The 27818-nt window shown below is 57.1% G+C and overlaps 10 protein-coding genes across 14 annotated transcripts; 5 read left to right on the forward strand and 5 right to left on the reverse strand.

Moving 5' to 3' along the window:
• Positions 1–497: 497 nt before the first annotated feature.
• H310_12638 (hypothetical protein) lies at positions 498–1085 on the reverse strand (the record flags this gene model as incomplete). The annotated part of the gene is made up of 1 exon (XM_008879790.1): positions 498–1085. One exon carries the CDS (start codon positions 1083–1085, stop codon positions 498–500), a length of 588 nt encoding a protein of 195 aa, XP_008878012.1.
• An 875-nt stretch (positions 1086–1960) lies between these two features.
• Positions 1961–4481, reverse strand: H310_12639 (hypothetical protein; the record flags this gene model as incomplete). The annotated part of the gene is made up of 12 exons (XM_008879791.1): positions 1961–2145; positions 2205–2466; positions 2516–2641; positions 2690–2778; positions 2846–2918; positions 2973–3122; positions 3193–3271; positions 3318–3648; positions 3693–3819; positions 3963–4081; positions 4138–4329; positions 4380–4481. The coding sequence occupies 12 exons, from the start codon at positions 4479–4481 to the stop codon at positions 2038–2040; spliced, it is 1758 nt and encodes a 585-aa protein (XP_008878013.1). The 3' UTR covers positions 1961–2037.
• A 371-nt stretch (positions 4482–4852) lies between these two features.
• On the reverse strand, positions 4853–5828 carry H310_12640 (peroxiredoxin; the record flags this gene model as incomplete). The annotated part of the gene is made up of 1 exon (XM_008879792.1): positions 4853–5828. Exon 1 carries the CDS (start codon positions 5462–5464, stop codon positions 4853–4855), a length of 612 nt encoding a protein of 203 aa, XP_008878014.1. The 5' UTR covers positions 5465–5828.
• A 628-nt stretch (positions 5829–6456) lies between these two features.
• Positions 6457–7210, forward strand: H310_12641 (peroxiredoxin). The gene has a single exon (XM_008879793.1). It carries the CDS (start codon positions 6544–6546, stop codon positions 7138–7140), a length of 597 nt encoding a protein of 198 aa, XP_008878015.1. The 5' UTR covers positions 6457–6543; the 3' UTR covers positions 7141–7210.
• A 307-nt stretch (positions 7211–7517) lies between these two features.
• On the reverse strand, positions 7518–9832 carry H310_12642 (hypothetical protein). Of its 4 annotated transcripts, XM_008879794.1 has the most exons (9): positions 9575–9832; positions 9305–9511; positions 9063–9251; positions 8773–8988; positions 8274–8448; positions 8074–8192; positions 7869–7927; positions 7753–7813; positions 7518–7711 (listed from the first exon to the last, which is right to left on the reverse strand). In XM_008879794.1, exons 1-9 carry the CDS (start codon positions 9800–9802, stop codon positions 7583–7585), a joined length of 1383 nt encoding a protein of 460 aa, XP_008878016.1. In that variant the 5' UTR covers positions 9803–9832; the 3' UTR covers positions 7518–7582. The 4 variants fall into 4 exon arrangements, with proteins under 4 accessions (XP_008878016.1, XP_008878017.1, XP_008878019.1 ...); XM_008879795.1 differs by having other exon boundaries at positions 7518–7813; XM_008879797.1 differs by having other exon boundaries at positions 7869–8192.
• Positions 9833–12068: 2236 nt separating this feature from the next.
• On the forward strand, positions 12069–12880 carry H310_12643 (hypothetical protein). The gene has a single exon (XM_008879798.1). It carries the CDS (start codon positions 12114–12116, stop codon positions 12732–12734), a length of 621 nt encoding a protein of 206 aa, XP_008878020.1. The 5' UTR covers positions 12069–12113; the 3' UTR covers positions 12735–12880.
• Positions 12881–14085: 1205 nt separating this feature from the next.
• On the forward strand, positions 14086–14931 carry H310_12644 (hypothetical protein). The gene is made up of 2 exons (XM_008879799.1): positions 14086–14574; positions 14630–14931. Exons 1-2 carry the CDS (start codon positions 14174–14176, stop codon positions 14886–14888), a joined length of 660 nt encoding a protein of 219 aa, XP_008878021.1. The 5' UTR covers positions 14086–14173; the 3' UTR covers positions 14889–14931.
• A 1807-nt stretch (positions 14932–16738) lies between these two features.
• Positions 16739–17459, forward strand: H310_12645 (V-type ATPase, G subunit). Its single transcript, XM_008879800.1, has 4 exons — positions 16739–16839; positions 16896–16996; positions 17054–17115; positions 17160–17459. The coding sequence occupies exons 1-4, from the start codon at positions 16761–16763 to the stop codon at positions 17266–17268; spliced, it is 351 nt and encodes a 116-aa protein (XP_008878022.1). The 5' UTR covers positions 16739–16760; the 3' UTR covers positions 17269–17459.
• Positions 17460–17869: 410 nt separating this feature from the next.
• H310_12646 lies at positions 17870–21587 on the forward strand. Of its 2 annotated transcripts, XM_008879801.1 has the most exons (17): positions 17870–17902; positions 17953–17969; positions 18032–18065; positions 18176–18207; positions 18266–18334; positions 18383–18537; positions 18587–18635; positions 18690–18894; positions 19191–19570; positions 19751–19954; positions 20077–20168; positions 20480–20552; positions 20611–20699; positions 20752–20913; positions 20963–21040; positions 21092–21219; positions 21280–21587. In XM_008879801.1, the coding sequence occupies exons 1-17, from the start codon at positions 17886–17888 to the stop codon at positions 21455–21457; spliced, it is 1962 nt and encodes a 653-aa protein (XP_008878023.1). In that variant the 5' UTR covers positions 17870–17885; the 3' UTR covers positions 21458–21587. The 2 variants fall into 2 exon arrangements, with proteins under 2 accessions (XP_008878023.1, XP_008878024.1); XM_008879802.1 differs by having other exon boundaries at positions 21092–21587.
• A 372-nt stretch (positions 21588–21959) lies between these two features.
• Positions 21960–23049, reverse strand: H310_12647 (hypothetical protein). The gene is made up of 5 exons (XM_008879803.1): positions 23006–23049; positions 22625–22957; positions 22448–22576; positions 22226–22385; positions 21960–22178 (listed from the first exon to the last, which is right to left on the reverse strand). Exons 1-5 carry the CDS (start codon positions 23009–23011, stop codon positions 22051–22053), a joined length of 756 nt encoding a protein of 251 aa, XP_008878025.1. The 5' UTR covers positions 23012–23049; the 3' UTR covers positions 21960–22050.
• Between the last annotated feature and the right edge of the window lie 4769 nt (positions 23050–27818).

The following is a 27818-nucleotide window of genomic DNA, read 5'->3' on the forward strand; positions in this document are numbered from 1 at the left end:
GGTCGTGCCTGTCAGCGACGTGCCACCACCCCGACTCTAGTCCAGCAGCGGTCAATACATCTAGTTCTCACGTTGGATGCACACATGGCAGCCATTTCGTTTTTGGTCGACTGCGCATCGTCGCCAAAGGAAACATGATGGAGCGAGTCCGTGCGCACGTTTTGAATCGCGGTTCAAGGTGCCACGTCGTGGGGAGGAGTTCGCGTGGGGAAGCGCGTTGCGGCAAACGCGGTCGAGTATCCTCTTCGATGGCCTCCGCGTAAGATGTGGCGCTCACACCAAACGCGGGTCTTTTCATGGCGTCGAGCCCAATTCAGGGCAAGGTGTGCGCATTGCACGTGCATTCCAGCCATCCAGGCGGCGCTGCTGCTGCTGCCTGCGTCGAGGCCAGCACACCAGCGGCCGTCCCTCCATCCCAAGCTAGCAACGTTGTCGTGATGCAAGAGCGTCACACTCTGGTATATACCACAGGTCATTTCCACGCTCTTGGCTACACTTCATGGCAAGTTGTTGCGTACGTGGCGCACATGCGTCCAGATGCAGTGCGCCGCTTCGTCCGGGCTCATTTGTGTCACGTCCAAGTCGATCGGATGGGGCACTGCGTCGAAGAGCGTTTTCGTCGCGTAAATCGTGTCGAGGTCGTCGGGGTTGGTCAGCTTTCGGCCTTGGCGTTCGTCGGTCGCGACGCGGCGTTTGTTTTCTTCCAGCGAACACCGCAGCAACACACCGACGACGGGGATGCCCGCGTGCGTCGCCGCCGCGTAAACGTTGCCAAAGACGCCGACGTCGCCTGCTCCGCCGGCGTGGGCACCAGTCATGATGGCAGGAGCATTTGTCGCGCGCAGTTGGCTCAAGAGCAGGTCGACAGCGTTCGCATGGACGTCGCCACGAATGCGCTGGTACGACGGCGACGCACTGCCGCGTGGTCCCGCGATCGCTTTGGCCAAGTCAATCACGTGGTGGTTGGAGAAAAAGTGGCATGTCGGGACTAGCCGCTGCATGGCGTGACCAATAGTTTGTTTGCCGGTGCCGGGCCATCCGACGAGGTACACGAGCACAGGGCCCTCGAGCGCGGTGCTGTCCATGCTCGAAAATGCCGACGCGCCGCCATCGCCCATACGCTTGATCTCGCGTGTTCCGAGGGCGACGCGTGCGAATTTCAGCCAATCAAAAGTGTACATGCTGCATCCACGCTTGCAAAAACGTGGATCGACCAATCCAAATGGATTTTCAAAACATTTTCCACCAATCGTTTTCATTGGAATGGATCAAGAGTAGTATATTGCGGGGAGGCGTTCGGCAGGCACGAGCCACTCGGATGCAGCTTCGCATGGACCGACCACTCGTGCGTCCACTGTTTCGATGGGGGGATGCGACGCCCCGTCCTCCTCTGTTGGAGTAAGCGAGGCGGCGGTTGACCTCCCGCAGAACGTCCCCTCCGAGTCGAGCTTGGACACGTCCAGGCAGCCAACTCAACCTCCCCCCCCCACGCAACAATCGATTCATGGACGTGATGAAGTGATGTGGCCATTCGCTGCCACGTGTGGCGTTTCGATGGGGGGATGCGATGCCCCGTCCTCTTCTGTTGGGGTAAGCGGGGCGGCGGCTGACCTCCCCCTCCCACAGAACGTCCCCTCCGAGTCGAGCTTGGGCAGCACCATCTTTGGACGAAAACGACTTGCGGGCTGCCAACTCGACCTCCCCCCCCACGCAACAAGATGGGGGGATGCGATGCCCCGTCCTCCTCTGTTGGGGTAAGCGGGGCGGCGGTTGACCTCCCGCAGAACGTCCCCTCCGAGTCGAGCTTGGTCAGCACCATCTTTGGACGAAAACGACGTGCAGGCAGCTAACTCGACCTCCCCCCCCCCACGCAACAATCGATTCATGGACGTGATGAAGTGATGTGGCCAGTCGCTGCCACGTGTGGCGTCCGCGTGGACGCCGAGAGATGCAGGGCACAGGGGTGGACACGAAGGCCGTGGCTGGCGGCTCGCGCCAACGATCTCGTGTTCGTGGGGTGGACATGCTCGTGCAACGCTATGTGTCGCGGAGTTTGGTGCGGTGGCCACCAAGCATGAGGTCTGGGACGTGCTTTTTGACCTTGGCCATTTGCAGCGTTCGGATTTCCCGGCACACTTGGCCGATCTGTCGCAGCGCAGCGTGATGTGGCCCGCGAGAGAGAGAGAGAAGGGGGGGCGGCGTACCTCGATCTTGTGGTCGAGATCAAAGTCCAACACGTTGAAGAGCACATTCACGTCGGTCGCCGTCATTTTCAAGCACTGCACGGCTTTGGTAAACTGGGCGCGGTCGACCTGGATCGACCGATGAAACCACCCCACGCGCGCCGCCCCCACTCTCGACCTTCTTACCCACAGCACGCCCAACGCCGTGCGGTCCCATCCCGCGTCGTAGCCGTTGGGCTGGGCATTCAAGAACGGACGGTCGTCATCGTCCAAGTGGACGAGCCTGCAGGCAGTGCGGTCAAAGCATCGCGCGCAACGACGGCAAGACGAACCGCATGTACTCGTCCACGTCGATCGATTCGTACGTTGGTCGGAGATGCACCGGGACGTTCTCGATTGCTTGGTGTCGCAAGCAATGAAAAATGTACTCGACGGACCGCTCCGTGATGGAATTGTATCTACGGATCGCCACGGTCACGATCGATCGTCGACGACGGGCGCCGCACCGAACGATGCGGTGCATGGCTTGTTTGCGATGCACCACGTTCTTGCGGCGGTCCTTCTCGGCCTGGATCTTGCGGGCGTACTCTTCCATCTGCGCCACCCCGTCATGTCGTTGTCGGAGCTAGGGGGCGGAGGACGCGCCGCCGGCGCGCACGTACTGTGTTGGTTTCAGGCGTGTCGACGCAGTATACGGTCGCGGTTTTCAGATACGACATGCGGGCGGTCTTGGGGCTGCGTGGTTGACGCGATGGACGTGGTCAAACTCACAACGACAGCATGACATACCGCAGTTTGGCCCCTGCGACTTGGATGGCGTGTTTCATCAAGTGCACGGCCGACTTGGGTCGGGTCGTCGTCGACCGAGGTTTGTGTTGCGCGTCGATGCTGGGGTCGGATGCCAACGCGTCGAGGCCGAGTCGGCAACTTCTCGACGGCCTACACAAACGTCATCGCCATGACGTTCCAAGGATGTCCATGCTGTTCTAGCACGTCGACGACATCGTACGAGGCGACGGGAAGCGAGTACATGTGCGCGGGATTCTTGTGCCAGTGGATGCGGGCACGGACGGCGTTGTGGCCGCGTTCTGGGATGCGGTCATGCCACGAGAAATGTGTCGGACAACGACGCACCAGCGCTTTGCGCTCGACGGAGCAAGGTGTCGACGGTGCGGGTGGGCAGGACGTACGGCGGGCGCGCGCTTCCCTGGGCGTCCCGAAGAGCCGTCGGGTTCAATGACGAGCGGGCATGCTTTGATTTGGCCGGATCGGTACGATGTGGCGAGTTTGGGGGGACCCACGGCGTCTCGGGGTCGGGGGCGTCTGCCGCGTGATTGTTGTCGGTTGAACCTTTGGGCCATCCCCCCGGACAGTCGCTGTTGTGGTACGAGTCGCACGGACGGCTCACGCGCGGCTTGACCCAGTCCTGAGCAGGGCTGGCTAGTGCCTTGGCGACGTGGTTCACCTGTCCATGGGGTGAGCAAAATATCACGACGGGGCCAAGGTTACGTCGGCGGGGGGGTAGGCTAAGAGCAGGTTGCGAAACTCTGCGGTCGGACACGTTGCCGCGACCACTTCCCGGGCTGCGTCGCTCGGCTCGAGGAGACCGTCGATTCCACTTGCGCTCAGCTTGAAGCTAGTCGACACATGCGTTGTCGGTGAAACCATGTACGATCGATGGAGTTGGTGCACAAGCCCCCCCCCAAAACGACTCGCTCGGGCGCCACCGTCCGCTCGACGCGCCCGCCAGTGTCAGCGACGCCAACATGGAAAACTCACCTTGACGCTGAGTTATTCCGCCCCAGTTTCCAGTCGCCTCGAGTTGGCACTCGGTGGCGGTCCGGCACCGTCGTTTGAAGGTCCTGGACAAACCCGACATGACCCGCGGGTGGCCGTCCCTGCGCCAGCGCGACCGCACCTGTTGATGACATCGATGGCGAGAGCACACAATTACCTGAAAGGGCGGCTGGGGCATGTCGCTGGCATCAGCACCATTGGCGTCTTCTTGGACGAGTTGGTGGAGGGCCAGTCGGTGGCGAGGCTTGCATTTCCGCGTGCTGGGAAAGCTCTTGGGGCACCCTACGTTGTATAGCGCTGCTTTTCGCTCGACTTCGGACGCAGGGAGCTCGGTCGGTCGCTTCTTTTTCTGGCGTGACCCGTGATGTGTTGTAACCCCAGACGATCGCGGAAGCGTACCTTGGCCTGCCGCCCACCTGCCGGCGCCGTCGTCGACGAGGCCAGTGGCATGCCCCACATCGAAATGTGCCTGCCTTGAAGATTAGGGAGAATAGTTGCCATGTTGCTATGTTTAGAACGACACAATCGTCGTGCGGGTCGAGTTTCCACAATAATTCGACCACTCCCTCGCGTGATGAACGGTGCTGCAAGCACAACACTACTGCGAAGGCTGCACAGAGCACACTTGGACGATCCGCGGTTGGTTGGGACGACCGCATTGACAGTGTGTGTTGTGGACGATCCATCGCAGCGTCCGCGATCGAATCGTTCATGGGGCCTCGGCACTGCAGGTCGTTCCTTCAGTACATAGTTCGCTGCAGCGTTTTGCTTGAAGTATGTAGCAGCAGCAGAAAGCACTCCGAGTACACACACACATCAGGCACACTGGTTTCGATATCCATACATTCCATGGGTGTTATTGTCGTCGGTTCTCAATGGGCCTTGCGCTTGTTTTGCGAGCTAAAGTACGCCTTCGAGTCGGTGGGGTTGGCGACCATGGTGGCGGCGCCGGGCGTCCACCCTGCCGGGCACACTTCGCCGTGCTCGTCCGTGTACTGGAACGCTTGCACGAGGCGCAGGGTTTCGTCCACGTTGCGGCCCACGGGCAAGTCGTTGATCGTGATCTGGCGCAAGATGCCCTTGGGGTCGATGATAAAGAGACCGCGGAGCGGCACGCCTTCGTCGTCGCCGTCCTCGATCAAGACGCCGTAGTCGCGCGCAATCTTTTTCGTGATGTCGGAAATCACGGGAATGTTCATCGGGCCGAGGCCGCCGTCGTTGCGCGGGTGATTGATCCAAGCCAAGTGCGAAAACTTGGAATCGCACGACGCCGCCAGCACGACCGTGTCGAGCTTCTGGAACTCGGCGATCCGGTCCGAAAACGCAATGATTTCCGTCGGGCACACAAACGTAAAGTCGAGCGGGTAAAAGAACAGCACGACGTACTTGCCCTTGAAATCGGACAAGCTCACGTCTTCAAACTCGCCGTTGACGACGGCCGGCGCGGTGAACGCGGGCGCGGGCTTGCGGATCGTGGCTACCATGGCTGGAGGGGACAGTGCTTGCGTCAACTGCGTAGCCAATGCGCCAGCCAATCATTGTTCATCCATGACGTGGTGCAGTGGCTTTTGGCCGGCGAAACCACGCGCATCGCCATGGGCTAGACGGTTGCCATCGGGGGCTACAAGGGGCGAGCGCACGGTTCGCCGTCGCCATGTGCGTTTGCAAACTGTCCGATCGGGCCAAACGCGATGCCATCGCAACAACGCACAGGCACGAACGGCCATGGGGTCCGGAATGTCGCCGAAGGCAGAGGAACGTCGTTCCAGCGTCGGAAAGCGTATCGCGCGGTTGTCGCGTTTCGATGTGAATCCTTCTCGAACGTTCACCCACGATCTCTGGCACGTGGCGCGGCGGGGAGTGTGGCCACGCCCATCGCGCCGTGCTCTCGACATGCTGTCGGCAACGTCGTTAAAGTAGTACAAAGCAACGACGTGTGTCCGTTATACAAGGTCACGGGCATGCCCCAACGAAATGGCTCGTCCAGGATGGCCCTGGAAAGAACGCGTCGCGGTACCGTTCGCAGGGCCATGGCAAAACACGACGAACCCGAACGCGACTGACGTCGCCGCACACTGGATTTGATCGCTTGTCCCTCCCCCGTCGACCAGGTCGTGTTTGGCGGGGGAACTATCCAGATGAATGGGTTTGTACTCTTTTTACGGAAACGCCGCCGTCGACATGCCATTCTCGTCGATCTGTCTCATAGAAAGCCACACCTGCGATGGTCACATAATGGCGCCCAGCAACACACAGCATGCCGATATCGTACACCCACGAGCGAGTCCAATTCAAGTACTCCGTCGTGTTCACGGTTGAAATGCACACCGGATACGTGGATGCCGCAACGTGTCTACTACCTGTTGAGAGTCCTCGATGGGCAGCGTCATAGACTCACAACACGGAATGAAACGGGTGGTTGTCCTTGAAAAACGGAAACATTCCTCCCATGGGGACTATTTTAAACGAATTGGCTGCGTGCGTGTCGCTGGCCACTCTTTGGTGCGACAGGCACTCGACGGCTCCCTCGCCTGCAAGTGGCGCCCATTTTCCAAAAGTTTCAATGGTAGCCACGATCCGCAAGCCCGCGCCCGCGTTCACCGCGCCGGCCGTCGTCAACGGTGAGTTTGAAGACGTGAGCTTGTCCGATTTCAAGGGCAAGTACGTCGTGCTGTTCTTCTACCCGCTCGACTTTACGTTTGTGTGCCCGACGGAAATCATTGCGTTTTCGGACCGCATCGCCGAGTTCCAGAAGCTCGACACGGTCGTGCTGGCGGCGTCGTGCGATTCCAAGTTTTCGCACTTGGCTTGGATCAACCACCCGCGCAACGACGGCGGCCTCGGCCCGATGAACATTCCCGTGATTTCCGACATCACGAAAAAGATTGCGCGCGACTACGGCGTCTTGATCGAGGACGGCGACGACGAAGGCGTGCCGCTCCGCGGTCTCTTTATCATCGACCCCAAGGGCATCTTGCGCCAGATCACGATCAACGACTTGCCCGTGGGCCGCAACGTGGACGAAACCCTGCGCCTCGTGCAAGCGTTCCAGTACACGGACGAGCACGGCGAAGTGTGCCCGGCAGGGTGGACGCCCGGCGCCGCCACCATGGTCGCCAACCCCACCGACTCGAAGGCGTACTTTAGCAAGCAGCGTTAAGTTTCGATAAACGCGCGATGGGTCGTTCGCGAAGTCGCGTCGAGAGAAAACACTCTGTCGAGTGGTGGCATGCAGTGTGTGATTGTGGCTAGAGCACTCTTGACTCCTGTGGGCCGTTGGCATGTTCCTGGCGCGTGCGACGCCACATTGGGACGCCAAGCATCGGCGCGATCTTTCGCGGGAGCCGGTCGGCATGTCGATATTCGACGCGCTTGCTGCGCTGAGAACTCCATGTGGTCATGCCATCCATCCATCGCACAGCGGCATCCCGTTGCGTTGAAGATGAAACGCGACCATTGTTTGTGTGTGTGCGGTGGGCATGGAGAAGAGGTCGATGGAGCATACTGGTGGCACTCGACATCGTCGGGGGACAAGAGTTGGGATGAAGTATCAAAAACATGGCTCGATGTAGGTCGCGGGCGGCACACCCGCCTTATACGTGCTAAACATGCGGCGTCGGCGGCGGACTCGGGGCCGACTGGGGTGTCGACGCGGCGCTTCCACGGCGCGGGCTCCAATCGTGGCCGCGCGTCACGTCAAGCACTTCATGGTCGTCCAAGCCAAATTCGTCCTACGCGCAGTCATGACGCGCCAAAACGCGATCCGACGCACCAAGTCCACTTGCGTGTGCAGCGCCAAGTACGGATGCGCCGTTTGCGGCTTGAATTTTCGCCTACACACGTCGAGATGATGGCGGGGTCGTCCCATCAAACACGAACATGGCGTACCCAGTGTAGGCGTAGAAAACGAGCGCGGCCGCTTCGGCCACCGCGACGGTCACCCACGTCTGGCGCATGGCACGATGAGAGCCCCGCAGCGACGACCACTGCCATCACCCAGCCCCGTACACACTTGCGGCATCGAGCCACCACACCGCCAGATGACAAACTCACACAAGAAAAACGAATCATCGAATGCCCACGGGCGACCTACCATCGTATACGGCACACTCGCGGCCAGCAAGTACAGCGCGATCCGAGTAAAGTAAACATACGTGACGACGGCTACGTAAAACCCTCGGAATTGAGTCAGCTTGCGCAGGTTGATTTGGGCTATGCACAACACATACGCGCGTGAGATGGATGGTTCGCGACTGTGTGGTGGCCATCGCTGCAAACGAATGAACATCCCACCTTTGCCATCGACGGCGGCCGTGTCGCGGAGTTGGCGAATGCTCCACACAATCGGAAACAAAATCGCGCAGCAGCACAAAATGTCGAGGACGTGCATCGCGTCGCGCCAGTGGACCCACGCCTGCGTCCCGACGCTGGATTCTTGCAGCACAACGACCGCCACATTGATCGCCACCTACAAACGCACCCAGTCGCCGACGGTCATTTGAATCCAAGCACCAACAACACATGGGCACCACGCGCGCAAAAACCCTCCGTCGTGGCTCGAGGCCACTGCTCGCCCCACGCGTCACGCGCAAACACGGCATCCGTACGAGCATGCGCGCGGAGCGCCAGCCATGGCAGTCGATATGGCGAATGCGCCAGCCATGGCCACCGACACGTGAATCGTCGTCCAGACCGAACGAAGTCCATGCGACGCACGCTGGCCAGGGCACGCATGGCGGACATCGCGCAATCTCACACACACAGCGCGGCAGCATCGATGTCCTCCGTGTACCTGCAGCAGCAGCACGACAAACACAACGTTCTTTTCGGTCCGGTTCAAGTGCTGCTTCAGGATCGACCACCCCGTCCCGATGAGCAAGATCACGACAAACATCGCCATGCCTTTGACAAACATGAACACGTAAAACACCACGTTCCACGACGTGAGTGTGTCTCCGTGGTGCTTCATGTAGTAGAACCGCATGGCTTCGCAAAAGGTAGATACGACCTACGGCACACAGTCAAGACGTTGCCGCTGGCTCGATGACACAGTCGAGCAGCACGGCACGATGCGATCGGTACCTTGAGCAGCAAGAGGCCCGTCATCATGTGATGGATGTGGTGGATGTGCGGCGAGTTTTGCTGCAGCGTCCGGCCCCACACACACGCGCCGGCGCCAAACACAACGCTCGTGACGAGGTAAATCAACGGCACCGCCGCGTCCCCAGACGACAAGTAGTTGGAATTCGGGTTCAAGAACGTTGCTTCCATCTACGACCGTGGATGCATGGAATGATGCGCCGCATGAGGGGCACGCGCGGTACCGAGAACGTGAGGCTCGTGTCCGTGTCGCCGCAGTGTGCAAACATGAGGTAGTAAAAGCCGGGGGTGACGACCGTGTGGGACAAATGCCATGTCGTGCTATCGGCAAAGTCCATGCGGTCGGTGGCCGTTTGGTTATCAAGGAGACACAAGTCTTCGTTGAACGGTTGGGTGAAGTACGATGCCGCGTCGTCCACGAGGTCGTCTTCCTGCATGTTTCATGAGGGAAGGGGAGCATATGCGACGCCACGGCGGCGGAAGATGCAACGTACGTGCACGAAGAGGAGGCTGCTTCGCGGTGCCTGCGACAAGAGCGGGATGTCCACCTGGACGTCCATGTGCCCACCCACATCAAATCCGAAGCGCTCGATGAGGAACTGCCGCCTCGTTTCCTCCGTGAAGGACCATTTCTGCTTGAGACTTTCAACGCATTGCATACAGCACAGCGCGATGGCCAGCAGCAGCAACGGATGCGCCAACGACCGGCGCCGCGCAGCCATCGTGTCCGTGTCAGCGACGGCGAATTTCAGAACGGTGAAAACGACGGATTCCGGATAATTATCCGTATTGCTGGTCGCACCGATGGCGAACAGAAACAGCGACCGAATGCCCGGCAACTCTTGTGAAGCTGCGTGGCGCTGCCCCACGACGCAGGCGGCGGGGAGTTCTCGACCTGGCAAGAGCAGTGCTGCCCTCGCTTTGCTTAGTAGAAATGAAGAGTTCATGAGCCAGCTCCCTCCGCCCTCCCGCCGAAATGCCGTCGACTGCTGGTACACGTGTCCCGCCATGGCTACGGGGAGGGAAGACGGGCTCGAAACCACTGGCGCGGTCAGTGCCATCGTGCGTTGGTCCCCGTTGAAACGAACGGGGCACGACTCGACAAACAACGGTGCTATTGTCTCCGTTGTGTTTGACGGCCTACGTCAGTGAGGACGAATAGGTCCCTGGACCCCGCGCAGGACATCTCCATGGTTGACTTTTGGACTTGTGTCTCGGCTGGACCATGGAACGGTCGCGCGCTTTGGGGGTTGTTGGAGCAAAACGGAGCGGTGCTACAGGACAAGAGAGAGACCGACGTCTGCTCCTGGTAGAGTTTGGACGATGCATCGGGTTCTACACATGCGTGGCAAAGTGACAGCGACCCGAACGAATGGGGGGGTGGGCCATGTGTTTCCGAAGCGTCTGTCCGCGCGACGTTGAACGGATGGCCATCGTGCCACGTCGATTCGAGACACATGACCAGCACGTGAACTACGGACCCACTCAACTCATGCGGCCACAGTTGTGATCTGTTTCAGCAGGATGGCCACCATGCGCAACAACGTCGAAATACGCGTTGGAGTCCAACATGTAGGATGGAGCGCAAGCCGATATTTTGATCTAGTGGCGGGCATGCAGTGCCCCACCCGTCCTACCGAGGACATTGCGATCGCATACTCGAGAACCACGACAGATCGTGGCCATCCAACGCCATCGCATGAATACGGCTCTGGTCCATTTTCTTCCACTGTCAACGGCTTCATCATGATTGTTTACTTCCCTCGTCATGTGTCGGCCGTGGCGGCGCGGTTTTGAGCTAACTTGTATCCTGGAGCGTTTGGTATGCGGACATTTGAGACTTGTGAGATAGACATTTGAGACGTGTGACGAGTTTACCTGGCGTGGTGGTGGACTCTGCATCCTGGTATGAAACCCAGCGCAAACACGGCAATGTAGCATATCTTGCTCTTGCGCCAGTATCAAACGAACAGAAGGGTCGCTGCAAGGCTCAAGGACGGCGCTCGTCTTGTTTCGATGTCGGACGGGACTGAGCACAGCATTCAGTGGCATGGTCGCTGGGCATCCCCACCATGGTCATGCGATGTAGCGGATGCCCGGTCGCGTTTTTCCCAAAGGTCAAGATGAATTCGCCGAAAAGCGAATCCATCCACACAAGCCGTCATTCATGCAGTGCGGTCGTCTATCTCGACGACTTGGCCGCGTTGCGGCAGCGACTCCAACCTTTGTGTGCTCAGTCCTAGGACAAAAACATTTTTGGCCACATCGGCGTGGAATTTCCACGTTGGACTAGTTTGGGTGAATCGGATGGAGCACGCGAAAAAAGTGCCGACCAATTTGCCCGCATGCACATCGTCGGGTGCGCTGAATCGAACGACCTGACACGGCCACGAAGTCGAACTGCAGGGACAACTCACCCACAATTTTCATTTCGTCGTCATGGCAAAGACATGCATCTATATAAAGTGGTGGATCTGGATTCTCCTCGCCTTGTTGAGTGGTGTGTCTGCTGGTGGATGCCCCCCCTTGGCCTGCCCCGTCATTGGAGTGACGAAGAGCACGAATCATGCTGTTGGTGCCGGGGCTGTGCAGGCCAGCTTCGTTCACAAGCGGACGCGCACGTGGAACGAGATGCTACGACAGAGCCACGATCTGTGGCTGGGGCTGCTCGTGGAAGGATGGATGGCTGCAAGCCCCCGGTGGTGCGCGGCAGCGCAACATTTCAGCGGCCTGGCGCCCCATGTTGCTGGTCAAGATGGCGGAACGAGTATGGTACGAAACGACGCTTTTGTAGTCAAATGTATCTGGATTGGATTATTGTACGTTCCTGAATTTCAATTTTATTTTAACATTAGCTTGCATTCAGCATATGCTTGACCTATTTCAAACGTTACATCGACGAGGCGCCGCCTGAATCGCGCTTGAATTCACGAGGTTCCGACGTACTTTTGTCGTTCCGCTCTACGAATGGTCAGTTTGGATTTTGCCCGCGGACGCCGAGCGCCGCCCCCCCCCCGACGCGTGCGTGCCAAGATGGAGTTAGCTACCAACCCCGTCGAGTCGCGAGCGTCCCCCATGGACGCAGCCACCAACCCCGTCGAGCCGGGAGCGTCCCCCATGGACGCAGTCGACAAGCCCGTCGAAGGAGCCGCCACGAAGCGCGCAAGGAGCCAACGCGATTGGTACGACCGCAACAAGGCCAAGGCGATCACGCACGCCAAGGAGTACAGCCAAGTGCACAAAGAGCGCATTGCGGCCCAAAAGAAGGCATGGGACGCTCGCAACCGAGACAAGAAACGGGCGCAAATGAAGGCGTATTACATCAAGAACAAGGACCGAATCAAGGAGTACCGAGAACGCGTCAAGCAAGGACACCAGGCCAACTTGGCGCGACAGGTTCGCAACACCACCAGCGTGAGCTCGAACTCGTCGTCGTCGTCGTCGTCCGTCGTGTCCAACTCGGATTCAGAAGGTGTCGCGCAACCGATCTTGTCGCCACGTGCGCCCCACTCGCCCAACGCGTACTTGGCTATCGCAGACTTGGTGGTGACGCTGCCACCCGTTCGTGGCCCCCAGTCCATGACCAGTGGCCCTTTGCGCAGCGGCGCCACCAGTCCCATGAATATTGCTGCCTTGCTGAACCCCGAGACATGACTGTGCACACGATTCCCGCAGCGAAATCCACGTCACATGTCCCGGTCACCGCATCAACCAGCTCCATCACGCGCTGAGTCCCCTGGATGTACACTAGTCGTTCTTGAGTCCGATTTATTAAATGCAAGCGTTGAATGTCGTGGCAAGGAGTCTGGTCACCGCGCACTCGATCAAGCGGCTGCACACGGCGAAGCTCGCGCCAAAAAAATCGTGCGGGCTCAGCTCGACGTGGCAAGTCCGCTCGAGACATCTACTTGCTCACTGTCGACGGTTCGTCCACTTTCGCAGAGCTGGTGCATCGAGGTCGGGCGCCACAACACAATGCGATCCCCGTGGCGAATGCTTGTGCCTTGAATCGTGATGTCGAGGACATTCCGAGGACGGAAACGAATGTGAAACATCGTTGACCGAGGCATGGAGTTTGGGCTCCATCGAGCCACGACATGCTGATGGCGGCATGGTCCATCCACGTCCCCGTGAATTCAAACCACGTCATGGCACGCGGTCGTGCTGTCCAAGAAGGAAAACCACGGATGCATGAGCCCGCCATGTTGAAAACCCGCCACGCCAGTCGTTCCAAGGCTGGCTGGCAAGTCGTTGCGTATGCCAAGCTCGGGCAAACCTTGACACAGCGCGTCGAAACCATCCATTCAAAGCTTGGGGACAACCGATACAGGCATATCCAACCCTCGACCGGCCTCCTCCCACCTCGCGATGGACATGGAGCATTCAAACAATGTACGTTTCCATTCACGTGGCTTTCGAAACAGATCGAGGTGTCGAGCTGTAAATCGCAGGCGTTCCCTGCAACACTTGGTCCTGTGTAGTGAGCGCCAGCGGCACGTTCGAGGTGGCTACATCGTCGCATGTCGTTGCAACGCGAGCTCGTCCATCGCAACGTGGTGTCGCTCTCGTGGGGCTCGGCCCTCGATCGAACGAATCAAGTCGAATGAATAGTACAGCAAGGCCTGGCGATCGCACGATCTCTTCTACCTCGAATACCCACCGCCCGCCGAGAACAGCGTCCCCTTGGTGATACCACCGAGTCGCCGCCCAACAAATCGGCCGACACCTCGATTTCAGGTACGCGTGCAGGGCTCAAGTCGACGATCGTTGGCATGTTGGCCCGTCGTCCAGAGCATGGCCGAAGGACCATCGAGGATTACATTGCCGACGGCGTATATTTAGCCCAGACCGCAGTAGTGCGTGAAACGAGCAGTGACGTGACAAGGCGTGGAGGCGCCCGTGGAGGCCGTCAACTGGTCGCAGCCCGCGGCCCAAAATAACTGACCTCGATCTTTTTCCGCGACCCGTGGCTGCGATTTGTTCTTGTCCAAGGGTCGAGCCAGTGGTAACGGCGGTCAAATGTTCTCGACGGCGTCGGTTCAAAAGGTCGCCGTGGCATCGACGTACGTGTTGTTCGTATTGTTCATTTGACCATGCCCCAACCATGCCGCATCGACGCGTGCCGTCGCTATAGCAAGTCGGGCGGCCTGTGCCTCTACCACATGCGCGACACGATGCCAACGAAAGATTCAACGCCAGCGACGACAACTGCCCCCACGATCTCGTCATCTCCTCCACGCACGACCAGCAACACCACATCAACACGTCGACCACCCATGGCACTGTCCCCTGCGCCAACCCCGACGACCCCGACAACGTCCCACGTGTCCATGGGTGGACCAGTTCCGAAACCATCCGACTTGCGCGCCGCCTCGACGACCACCGGCCCGTACCACCAGCCACACCGCCGATGGGTTGCAATATCCAAGGTCCGGTACCACCACACTGGCTGGATCAAGTGTTTGGTGCCGCAGTGCCACTCGGAAGCCAAGCGGTACGTGCGGGCGGTATGAGGTCACATGGCAGTCGTTGCTGATGCCGTTGTCCAGGCACTTTGCGTTTTGCTCGGGCCATGAAAATTCCGTCGTGTGCGTCCACGAACGGACGAAACAATACTTGTCAACATCCCACGATGTCGCTGATGGAGACGCCGCCCCCGTGGATCGAGTTTCGTCGATGTCTGTCCCAAAGAGCCACATGCGAAGAAGGCCCACGCCTTCGTACACAGAAGACAGGATGCACCATCCCGACCACGGCGCAGCGACGTCATCGCAGCACACACGGCTGCTGCATCCGATGGAGCTGTAACTCGTAATTTAAGCGAAAACAACACGGTCGCATCGTCGTTGAGAAGGCCCTTGCACGTCATGGAGCCCAAGGTGACGACACCGACGGCCACGATGACGAGGCACACACACGTGCCAGCACACGCAACGTCGTCAACTTGCCTTGATGCCACAGGAGCACTCGGTGCCAAAGTCAGCAACGCAAACACTGGCGATCCGTTCATGCATACATCGCATCCTGCGCCATCGTCGGCACACATGCAGAGTCGATGGTACGGCGTCGAGACCTGGCGGCGGTGGGGTTTCGCGCTGGAGATGCACCCAGGTGATACCTCCACCTGACACAACCCGTGCATCTTTTGTGGCTGCTGCGACGTTTGTGTGGCATCCATTGCAGTAGCGGTCCGCTTGCCCGTTCCTGCGACACACCATGCCAAGTACCCACTGGAGAAGATGCACCTTCGTTCATGCGGCGCGGTCTTTCCAGGCATGGCTTTGCCTGGCGCAGCCATCGCACGAGCAGTCGGGCCCATCGCGTCAGCACAGCAATCACACGGTTGACGTCGGTGCTGGCGCCGTTCACGATTCTTAATTCGACCACTTGAATCGAGTCGTCGAGCGCATGCAAGCCTGGTCCATCCGGTTTGTTATGTCGCATGCATCCTCCTCGAGTGTACTGTGATGTGGGTGTGTTCAGATGCGTCGGCCGCGTCGCGAAATGTAGCCCAGCTCTCGACCGTGGGTTTCATGGTGCCGTTTCAAATGCCGGAGCCCAAGCATGGCACTAGGGGCACATGCACGACGCGGCCGCGTGAACTCTGGCGCATGATGTCGTAGTACAAGGGACAGCGCGCGCCGCAACACGCGATTCCCACATCATTCGCACGATGCAGCAACGCGGGTTCGCTGGCAGGATCTCCGACATCACGATTCTTTGAAGATGTCTTGTTGGTGGATGCGTGGCGGGAAAACGCCAAAGCAGGGCGTGGTGGGAGGGTTACCTGGTCGAGTCGAGCACGATGCAACAACGTGCGTTGCCAACCTGTGGACCACATGCCCGTGTCACTCGAATCCATGCATCGTGCCCGGGTGTCGTAGCTCGTCGGGCACAGCACTCCATTCTTTCGGGCTGCGGGCTAACCGACGCTGTACTTTGTAGAGGTGCTCTCGTCCAAATCCACGACGAACTGGCATCGTTGTTGACTGGCATCCATTTTCAGCATGACAAGTGCGGGGATAAATTGCGCCCGTTCATGGGGGTTGGCAAGTGGGCGGCCCTTTAGCACATGTACGTCCACTTTGTTCAGTTCTTTGTCCTGAAGAACGCTCGCCACGCCGTCCAACGGCACGTTTGCATGCCAAACAAAGGGGCATTTCGCGCCGTTCCCCATGTCGGGCGAATATGGGCAACAACGATTGCGAGTGCGTGATGCATACGGGCGACAGCACATCTACTAACAAAGGACAGTGTCCTTTTGCCGTGAATCCCAAGGAAGGGGGAGGCTGTTCTGCACGACGAGGGATGATTCCCGCGATGACCCACACGGCTCGTAGAGTCGAAGGTGGTGGCGACGGCTTCCACAAGTGATTCCGAGTCCATCTTTGTCGTCGTGTGAGCTCATAGTACTCCTTCCACCAGAAACTACAACGATGCTCAAGCACGGACGGCGCTCAACGACCATGTTGCTGGAACCAAGTGGAGGACGCATCGCAGGGTCGGCTGTTATGGAGCGGCACTGCTCCGTCGCGATTTCGTGTAAAAAATGTGAAATTTTTAACAAATATTTCGGACACGAATGCAAACTCTGGGGTGCAGAAGTGATCCGGATAATGAAGTCCGGATATTCCGTCGATCCCACCTGTTCCCCATCAAGTCAATTCAAGACGAAGTACGATGGCGGCAAACCAAAGCATCAAGGAGCTCATGGCGGCCGAGACCAAGGCGTCCAAGATCATTAGCGAAGCTCGACAAGGTACTACGGCTTCTTCATCCCATGCATGGCCTCAAGTGTAAGCTGCGTCTTGGTAGAACGAGGGGACCGCTTGAAGCAAGCCAAGGCGGAAGCTGAAGCTGAAATTGCGGCCTACCGCCGTCAACAAGATCAAGTGTTTCAGATGAACTCGACAGATGTACGTCTGTATGTTGCGAAGATGCGCGAGTTCGACAGGGGGTCATGGAATGCGTAGCTGTTGGGCGATGATTCGACCATCATGGACAAGGAGACCGACCAAGAGATCCAAAAAATGACGTACGATCGATCCTGATCGAAACGAGGGCTCATGCACACGATAGGGGAGATTACAACAAGAACAAGGACGCCGTTCTCAACATGATGTACGGCCATGTCACGAAAGTTGTGCTAAAGGTGCCCGAGGCGCGCAAGGTCACCCACAAGGCGTAGACCGTCCTTCACGACGTGTTCTAGAGCTAGTAGCCCTAGATCGCTAGGAGCGACAGCAGCATCTATATGAATGGAATAGCTTTGCTATCCGTCCCTTCGCCCACGCGACGTCATGCGCATCGGCGGATTGTGTGATACTATATTGTATCGCGATATCCTTGAATTTGTCCAAACCAAGAATATATGCCCAATATTTTCGAAAACGTGCGATTTCGAAAATATTTTTTTAGACAATGGATGCAGCATCATCCTTTTCATTCGTTGTGTCCTCGTTTAAGAATCGCGCAACCATGGCAAGGCCCGCGTTGCAGTGCCAAAGGAAGATCTGCGTGCGTCTTGCTCACATAAAGAACGTTATCAGGCGTAGAATCGTCGAACGGGACCCCCACGGGCCCAGGGCAACTTGCAGAGGAATTTTCGAGCGGCCATACAAAATGAAATTTGACCAATTACATGCAGATATTTTGCATGGACGAATCATATCTCGTGAAAATTATATTTTTGACCAATGAAGCATTCCAAGTCCATGAATTTTGTCCAATCCCAATGTGCCCCATAATGTATCGGTTTTCGTTCCAACGCCGCGCCACACAAGATATCTGCTGGTGTCGACGGCAATGTCTTCCCAGTCCAAGTACCTTCCGCCGGCACTCCGGCCGCGTCTCACGTTGGTTGCTCTTGTAGGGGTAGTCGGCTTGGAGGTACGTGGGTCCTCGCTAGGTGCATCGATGGCCACAACATCGTGTTTGGACGACGTGGATAGATGGCGCGTCATCTAACGCCATGCCGACCTCCAGGTACGTGTCGAATCTGTACGCTTCATCTGAACGACAACGCTGTGTCGCGGCCACGCATCCTCTTTGTCGAGTTTACACGCATGCGACGCTTATCCTGGTGTGTTTCATAGATTGTACACATCTCCCGTCAAGTCGTCGTCAGGTATCCGATGTTGCATCCGTCGCGAGAGACGCTCGTCGTGGTCATCTTCGGCATGTAGCCCACGTCAACAGCAACGGAAGCAATCACGATAACAGCTCTTGGCAGTCCCCGTCAACCACTGCATCAGGTCCGCTCGTGTCAAGTCGCGTCACTGTATTCGAATGCCGTACCACAGGTGGAATCGTTCGACGAAGTAGTCCGTTGACCACGTCGCCGCTCGTCTCGTCCGATCTCACGTCCACCGCGGCTCCGTTCGTGCCGAAACAACAACGATCTGTGTCCAATGCGTCGAGTGCAACGGACGCGGTGCCCGCCGCTTCGTTTGTTCAAGTACTTCGATTCATTCATGCACAAGATGCATATAACCATCCAAGTGCAGCAGGTATCTCATGGCGGGTGCTTCTACTACGTTCCGGACGCGGCAGGAGGTTGGTGTACCGTCCCCCAACTGTTGGAACGACCTCACGATGGCTTCGTTACAGGGGCTACACCTCCGATTCCGCCGGCAAATTTGCATTTAGCCGGGCCGTCGCAGCCACCGCTGGGGTATTCGCATGGCCATGCCCCACAGCAGCAGCCCTTGCGCGTCGACACGGTCCAGCACCACGGCCTGAATGGCCACGTCCCAGGACCCCATCGTTTTTCGCCACACGTTCCCCATCACCACTCAGCGCTCTATCCATCATCGTACGTCGTGCTTGGAGTTGTCGTTTGTGTGGTTGTCGGGCGCTGGGTTGTTCGAGTACACATCGATGGCGTGCATTTTGACGGCATGGCCCAGTGCACGCCGTGCATCAAGTTTTGTGTTTCAACGAAAAAAAAGGTGTGTTGTAAGATTGGCGGCGAATGCGGCCATGCACGCCGCGTCCACTGCTTCGGTGGAGCGGAGCGAGTGTGCGGAAAGAACTGTGCGCGGCGCTTGGTGTTTGCTTTCAATGCGCGTTGTTCATCGTTGGACCTGATGGTGTGTGGTTGGATGGTAGCCCGATCGTAGCGACCCGGCGATCGTTGGCGTCGCTTGCGTTGGCACCATCGATTCGACGGACACTCGACGCCCAGCACGACGAAATGGTGCGCCAGGTCGACCCTGGCGACGAGCGGTACAAGGAAATTCCGTCCCAGTTTGTCTGCATGTGGCCCCTCGACAACACAACGACGTCCCACCGCAACGTGGCGGGGAGCTTTGGGTACCCGTCGCACTCGTACAAAGTCCTGAGCGAGACGGATGGCCGGACGTACGCGCTGCGCCGCATTGAGAACGTACGAACAACGCCAGCCATTGTCCAGCAAGCCGTCGACATGTGGAAGCGCGTTTCCCACGCGGCCATGGTGCCGCTGCATCGCGCGTTTGTGTCCCATGGGGGTACGTTTGTGGCGCCGACCCCGAGCGGCCGTGGATGTCGACTCCTAGTCTGTGTGATGACGTGGCTGCTGCATTTGTTGAATCGCCCGAGCGATCGGGTGGACGATTCGAGTGTGCATACGGGTCGTCGCGGAAACTCGACGCGTCAACTTTGCCATGCCTGACGTCGTCCACGAGTAGCTCTCTTCTTTCTGTGCGAATTCTTTCCTGGCGCCGTCAGTGTGCACCAAAAGTACATGAATCCAGTGCCCATGTCGTCGGTCGAGCCCCCAAGTGAAGCGTTTTTGTGGTCGCTGTTGACCCAAGTGTGTGCGGCCCTTCGCGCCGTGCATGGCGCGAACCTCGCGTGCAAGAGCATCCACGCCAGGCGCTTGTTGCTCACTTGTACGTTTATGCGTCTGTCATCCATGATTCCATCGCGGTGTTGGATGGCGGAAGCGAATGAATCGCCAGCACGCTTGTTCTCACGCGCGTTTCCGCCTGACTCATGCCTTTTACGATCCTAGCGCACGATCGGATTCGAATCACAGGACTCGGTGTGCTCGACGTGCTCGAGTACGATAGCCTCAAGTCCAAACCTCGACTCGACAGCATGCAGGTACGGCCACACCGTGTGGATGTGATTTGTGGCATCGAACGACGACGGCGCGTCGATCTCGTATTCGATGTGGGTTTCGATTGCATCATCGACTGGCGTGTATTTGCCAGCGTGCTCGTGGGTTGAGCGGCGGCCTGTTGTGCCGTGTGGGGCGGAAGCGATCGCGTTGTGTGATTGGAATCGATGCTGCTTTTGGCACGAGCTTGGTGGCACCGATCGGCGGCATGTCCATCATCATGGCGGCGGCATGTGCACACGTGTTTTGGACTGTCCATTGCGGACGCCACGACTGACCAGTGCATTGACGGCAGCGCGATGACATTGTGGCGCTGGGAAAAGTCGTGCTGAGCGTCGCCAGCGGCCGCGACTGGCATGTATCGATTCGTACGTTGGCAGTATGACGTGGCGATGTTTTCAGCGTCGTTGCTGTTGTGTGCTGCAGACCACGACATGGTGGACCACCTGCGCGATCGATACTCGCCAGCGCTCAGTGACGTGGTCATCCACATGCTCGACCACACGATTGATACGGTGCGCATCCCGCTGCGACGCGCTGGTGCGACTTGACAGCACACGAGTCCAGGTCACAGCGTTGAGCGGTCCCCTCCAAGACCATGTCTTTGCTGCGCTCGACATGCAGAGTCGACTCACGGACGAATACGAGGTCCAACTGAGCTCCGAGTACCAGAATGGCCGCATGCTGCTCCTGCTGCTGAAGCTCGGGCTCGTCAACGAACGGCCCGACGTACGTCTTGTTTCGTCATGGGCGTGTCCAACTGACTGTGCCGTGGTAGCTCCATCACGATCGTAGCTGGGCCGACACTGGCGACAGATACCTGCTCCAGTTGTTCCGCGACTACGTGTTCCATCAAGTACGTGCTGCTGCCGGTGGGCACGCGAATCATGGCGAGTCGAACGTCTAGGTCGACGAACTGAATCGACCGGTGGTGGATTTTGGCCACATTGTGGATTGCCTCAACAAACTCGACAGCGCCGCGCCCGAGAAAATTTTGCTGTCGTCGCGGGATGGCCAGTCCGTCTTGGTGGCGTCGTACGTTGGGACGACGACGCACATGATGACGATGCTGTCGTAAAACGCGCGTCTTGGTAGATATGCGGAAGTCCATCGTTGCGTGCAGCGGACGTTTTCCGACCTGCTCACGGCGGCCCAGCACCGACCGTCCCACGTGACGCCCGTGGCCAAGACCAACAGCGCGGGCGTGGCCACGCGTGGCGGGCGCGGCCATGGCCGTGGGGGAAGGGGTGGGCGAGGGGGTGGCAGGGACTAACGCAAGTATTCTCTCGAGGATCCACCGCGACCCCGTCGAATGTCGACGCGACATGGCGACCAACACTGTAGGACGCAGTAGCACGAAATGAAATATTCCATCACACAACAACACGCCGTGTGTCCTGTCTCCATGCCATCGTCGGTGCATGGAACTCGGGCCACCACAGCCGACGCGGACACGTGACGAAACGCGCCGTCGCGCGCCGTGTGCAAACGATTGTCACTCTGTCCACGGCCTCCTTCGTGACAGTTTGTTCTTGGTGGACGGCTGAAGAGATGTGGGTGAAGCTCACGACTTTAGTCAGGGCACAAACGGCCACAACACCCATCACGCTGCGGGGGAGGAAATGCAGCGGCGGCGACGCATCCACTTGATCCTCCAACACAACCGGTTTCCAACGACTAGTAGTAGTACTAGTAGTACAATAACTAGTAGGAAGCGTTCTCGTCGATAGTAGTAGCTACTAGTCCGGATATGACTCGCGCCGTTATGCGTTCATCTCGACCGCGGTGGCGATGGAGCGGCCACGGGATGGAAAGGAACGACGACGAAGAAGAAGCGTGGCATCGTTCAAGTAGTTATCAAGATGTCTAGATGACGGCAGCTTCGTTCTTGAGCTTTTCAACCAAGGTCGCCACGTCAGGGACGGTGATCCCGGCCTTTCGGGCCGTGGGTTCGGCAACTCGAATCGTTTGGATGCGGGGGGTGATGTCGACGCCTGCGCAAACAACAAACTTGAGCACCGATTACTCGACGGGTTGTTACCGTAGTCTGCGATGGGCTTGGACTCGATTGGCTTCTTCTTCGCCTTCATGATGTTGGGCAAAGTCGCATAGCGAGGTTGGTTCAACCGCAGATCGGCGGTCAAGACCAACGGCAGCGACGATTCCAACGTTTCGACGCCGGCATCCGTTTCGCGCGTGATCTGCATCATGCGTCAGTCGGTATAGAAGCAACGACATGGGGACAAAATGAAGTCGTCCGCACCAGAGCCTTCTTGTCGGCGATGTCCAACTTCGACGCAAAGGTCGCTTGGGGGTAGTTGAGCAACCCGGCAAGGAACGCGCCGGTTTGCGCCGCATCCGAGTCAATGCTCTGCTTTCCCAACACGACAAACTAATGACATGGGGTATCATTAGCGACGCAGTCGATGGGGACACGTACGTCGGGCTTTTCGGATTCGACGACTTTCGCAAGGAGCTTGGCCACCGCGAGGGGTTGCAAGTCCTGGTCGAGGCGGACATCCGTTTCAATGTGAATCCCACGGTCGGCCCCCATGGCCAACGCCGTACGCAACGTTTCTTGCGCCTGCTTGGGTCCAATCGACACCGCAACAACTTCCGTCGCGACCTTCTTCTCTTTCAACCGAATCGCTTCTTCGACGGCGATTTCGCAGAAAGGGTTCATGCTCATCTTGACGTTGTTGAGGTCTACGCCCGTGGGCGTCACGCGGACCTTGACGGCATAATCCACCACGCGCTTGACGGCAACCAAGACCTACATGCATCACCGTCAGCGCCGCCCGCGGCCGAGTCAATTGCCCACCTTCATGCTTGTTGCAATTTGGCACCACACAGTCGGCTTCTCTTATGTGCGATATTCGCACAAAAAAAGATGGAAAATCCATCTTCTTTTGTCATCTTGCGGGGTGCAATACACCTTCTTTTGTGAAAGTATCTACCTCCAAAACGCACTTCACCGAGTCGTTTACGTTGACACACGTCCTTGAAATAGTGTCAGACGAATTCGATCCTCCTCGTAATAACTCGCGCCCGCGTAAGTGGCAGCGAGTGTATCACGCGACCTTCAGTCCTTGCAACGCAATACGCTACTAAACCAGCCATTTCAAAATTGTTGACGGTCCGACATAAACCTGCCAAACGAGAACCCCTGCATGTTTGGTGCAACATCAACTAACGAGATAAAACCGTTCGTTTTTTCGAAGGGTATTTCTCCAGATCGTCCAACGAGCGGTGGAAATATTTCTCACGATCGTCCAAGTTGATCGTTCGGGAGGTATTTTTATTGTCCACCGCTGTATGATTGGCTAAAAGTCTCGTGACGTGGAGGATGCAGCGTTCAATGCACGATAGACTGGTGTACATGAGTACAGATTGAAAGTCGCTTATTCATACCTCTCGGTGGCTGTCGCGCTCCGCGCGGCGTCGTGGACGGCGGGTGCGGTAGGTGGTTGCTGGGGCCGCCGAAATTTTGGAATGGAGAGGACTAAAACCCGCCTGGGGCTCACACAATATGAGATTTTTAGCCAATCATGCCGCGGTGGATGATTTGGAATAAAAATACCTCCCGAACGATCAACTGGGACGATCGTGAGAAACATCCTATTTCGAAAACATCCTTTTTCTATAACAGAAAATTTGTCATTTTCATTTAAAATTCTCTTAACCTAAAATATTTAACAGATGTCCTGCCAACATGAACTACCAACATTCCTTTCAATGTCCACATCGGTTTCCAAGTCGGTGGCAGTTGTGGGAGGGGGCGGTCGCCAAGTCGTGCTGGCCAAGCAAGGTGACGTTTTATGACCACATGCAACGGACTCTAGTAGGGGACCGCACATCTAGAGAGAGCTTCCTCCTTCGTGTGCGGAATCTTGTCGGAGTTGTTATTCTAGACCTTTCGCCCAACACAACTTCTTGTCAGAATGACCAACAGGGGTATTCACATACAATTTGGATGGCGTCGCCTTACACGTCCCAGATCTGAGCATTGTATGACGGTTGTGGCCAAAGATGTGGGCCACACACATATTGTATCATATCCACGCGCAAGAGAGGGTGATCGACCGCAGTTCGTCGCTGGTCTTCATGGGAATCGCTCTGTGCTTGCCAGCATCGTCATTGTTCAGACAAATGTATCCGTAGGATATCTCTACCTTAGAAAGGCATATATGTGGTAGTAGTAGCCTGTTGGTAAATATGCTATGTAAAGTCGCACTTTTTTGAATTTGCATGCGGGAACTGAATTTTCCCTTCTCGGCAAATTGAATTTTCTTCATGATTCTTGCCAGGTGGGCCTGTCGTTGAAGTCCAGACGACAGCGTGGCGCTGTGTATCGGACGGAGTCTTCGGTCCGTCAAGTCATCGCTGACAAGCACGAAAGCATGTCAGCGCAAGGAAGCCCACGTCGCAATTCGTTTGTGTACACAACAAACACAGCGCATAAGGCTACGGAACGGAGGGAAGGACTCCGTTGAAATGAAGTTAAGGATGGATCCAGGCGATACTACAAGAGCACTTCGCCATACTGGGCTTTCCCAGTCTACTAGCTGGTCCACAATCTCCAAGTTGTGGAAATTTTACCCCTGCGCGTGGTGGGTGATGCAGTGTGGTTCCAAGTGTCGGTTGGGGGCTCGAAAATATCTCGGCTGTGGGTGAAATTTCGAATCACCTGTTTAACTGGATGCGTTAAAGGCTTTGCCTTGAAATCTTTGTGAATTTCTGCCCATTTTGACGACGTTTTATACGATTCTTGAGAAAACCGTGTCGGTCGTCTTGACGGTCTAAACGTTACACAAATATCGAATATCGGTTGGGAGTTACCTATCGTAGAGTGACTGCGACACGGTGGGGATCCATCACGACCACCTCCTCAGCGACAACTTGACGGCGCTAGGCAGCTCCATGCTGCAAAGAGACCTGCAGTATAGATTGCATGCCAATTGGGGCGACGAGAAATTCACGGGCTTTGGTCGTGGCATTTTGGAAAGCCTCGGCTCAAGCTGCCTGCATACAGAAACGCCCCAGTCGGGGCTGCTGTTGTGGAACACTGTCCAGACGTTCGATTTTGACGAATTCCAGTACCCCTCGATGGCGGTCACACTTCGTTGTGGTCGTCCCGGCGACGAAGTCGAGTCGTCGACACAGATTCCCTCAACACACCCCGTTCGTTGGATCACATGGCGCCGACGCAACGCTGCCAAGAACCATCGTGCCGCCGCTTGGCCAAAGTACAAGATCGGTGCTTGTACCACACGAGGGACAAGATCGCAGCCGGTCGGCAATGCCCCTCTACCTACAAGTTGACGAAGCGAGCGTGGTCTGTGGTCGGCTCGCTTGCAGCGGATGCAACCTCGGGAACCACTCCGAGCTTGGTTCCAGCGTGTCGAGGCGGGGCTCCACGGTTCGTTTATTCTCTCGTCGTCCGCGTGAACTCGCCGTCATGGAAAATTTCGTGTCTCTAGGACGTCTGCATGTTGCGATTCGTCGGTGCCTTGCGTGTTGGAGCGACCGAGCGCAACCATGTCGGTGGCACCCTTCGTTCCGGCAGCGTCGCGGCGACAGCCCCATCATATGCCATTCTCGGCCACCCTGTCACCCCAGACACATGCTCCACTGCTCCCTCCAATACACCTCCGAACCAGCGGTGCTAGCACAACAGTGCCAAACTGCGATGCCAACTCTTCCTTCTTCTGAGCTCCACCAACAAGATTCAAATGCAGTGATTACAACGTGACACCCATCGCGCCCAATCTATCTTGAAGTGGTGCCACCCCCATTGCACAACGTGTCATGACTGTACAAACTATATAGCTTGTGTCGAGGCAGTCCGTCAGTAGACAGGTCGATCGCCCTCTGAACGCGCCCCAGATCAACGTTCGTATTTGTCGAATTCCCGCAGTACATGGGGGATTTCGCCAACGAAGCCGCGGTACTCGCCACATCGCCGCCACACACTGTCGGTCGGCGAGGCGCCACTGGCGTGACTTGAAGCAACAGCTTGTGGTCGGTCGGTCGACCTGGCCCGTAAATAAGAGTTGGTTGGCACCGTCCAAGTATTTCTCGTCAATTGTCAAAATGGAATGCCATTGGTCCAAATATTGGCTCCGTGCTGACTTTGATTGGCTTATTGATGAATATTCCCGTGCCAAATTCGAATATAGGATCGTGATTGGTCGAAATGTTTACGAGCGTTTTGTGCGGGCGACACGGAGTGAGACCACCAAGGTAAATGGCAGAGGTGGTGCATCCCCAGTCCACACAGCAACATGTTTGTTCGCGATCGCCGGGTAAAACGACCAGTTGCGGCGACCCTCGCAACGTATCACACATCGTTTCCCGTCTCTTCGATCCAGCACGTCATGTTTCGAATGTGAGATGGAAAGGGTTGTCCGTGTTGGACGAAATAGTCTCTCCTGCCATTGCTGGACAATTTATGCATTTGGTTGGGTCCATCTTCAATGGGGCTATTTTGCGCGCGCTAGGGACAGTACATTCCACCAAAATATGTGCGTCGTCGGACGTCCTTCTTTGTTGATGACCGTCGTACGGCCTCCAGATATGGTTGGAAAGAACATCCTCGGCTCAAAATGGACCCCTCTCACGTTCGTATTGTCGCAACCTGTCCTTGTCAAAATATAGAGTGGTGGCAAAAAAACAACATCACCTCGGATCAAAATTGAACAACGCGCATGAAAAGATATTTGGCAACCAACCGAAATTCTACGTGGACAATTGAATATTTCCGTCAATATTTTTCCAAATTGAACACGAAAATCGCCAAAAATACTTAATTTTGTCGATACAATGGACCGAAAGATTGCCATGGCCTCGACAACGGCATCAACTGCACAAGCGCGCAATCATGGTGCGTTTGGCATGCGAGAACGCTGAACTCGATGTGTTTGCATCGAGGACGCAGGATGAAAGCATGGCTGATAGCGCCCCACACCAACAGCAACATGGCGCTCCATGGTCGAATTTGGAGAAAACACAGCACGCACAAGATCCTTCCAAACGCCACACCACAACTTGCCAGATTGTCCGACGAGCAGCCGCCTCGGTCGGCCGCACCGTCTTGTTCAAAACCCCTGCCTCGAATTTCCACGACGTAAACTATGCACATCATGCGTTTCGAGCAGCCACGACCCTCGTCCATTTCGTCAGTGGGCCATGTTATTGTTCGTGCGAATAGCCACCCGAGAATTGGTGCCTTCAGAAGGGTGCTGAGGGGCATCCCGGCTCCACTGAAGCGCTGGACGTGACAGGGCATCGCATTGCGCAAACGTCAGAGTACAATCGAGGGGGACGGGAGAACAGCCCAGAGGGCCGAGTGTTGGCCACCGCATCCTAAACAACTCTACACGAGGTACTCAGGGGGTTGATTTTCACGGCGGCAATGCGCCCGCCAGCAGCCATGTCCAGGCGCGTCCCTACTCGAGAGCCTCAGCAACTGCAGCAATTTCGGGCCATGATACGCCTACCTAATCGAGAATTGTTAAGATGCATCCCGCACTTTTCAATGTGACCATTGGACACAAATCCTCAAACGGATCGTCCAGGGCCACATTGAACGGCTGACCGTTGTTCACGGCAAACTCAACATGGGACAGACCGCG

Source organism: Aphanomyces invadans (assembly GCF_000520115.1).
Source record: "Aphanomyces invadans strain NJM9701 unplaced genomic scaffold supercont1.41, whole genome shotgun sequence".
Classification (NCBI taxonomy): Eukaryota; Oomycota; class Saprolegniomycetes; order Saprolegniales; family Verrucalvaceae; genus Aphanomyces; species Aphanomyces invadans.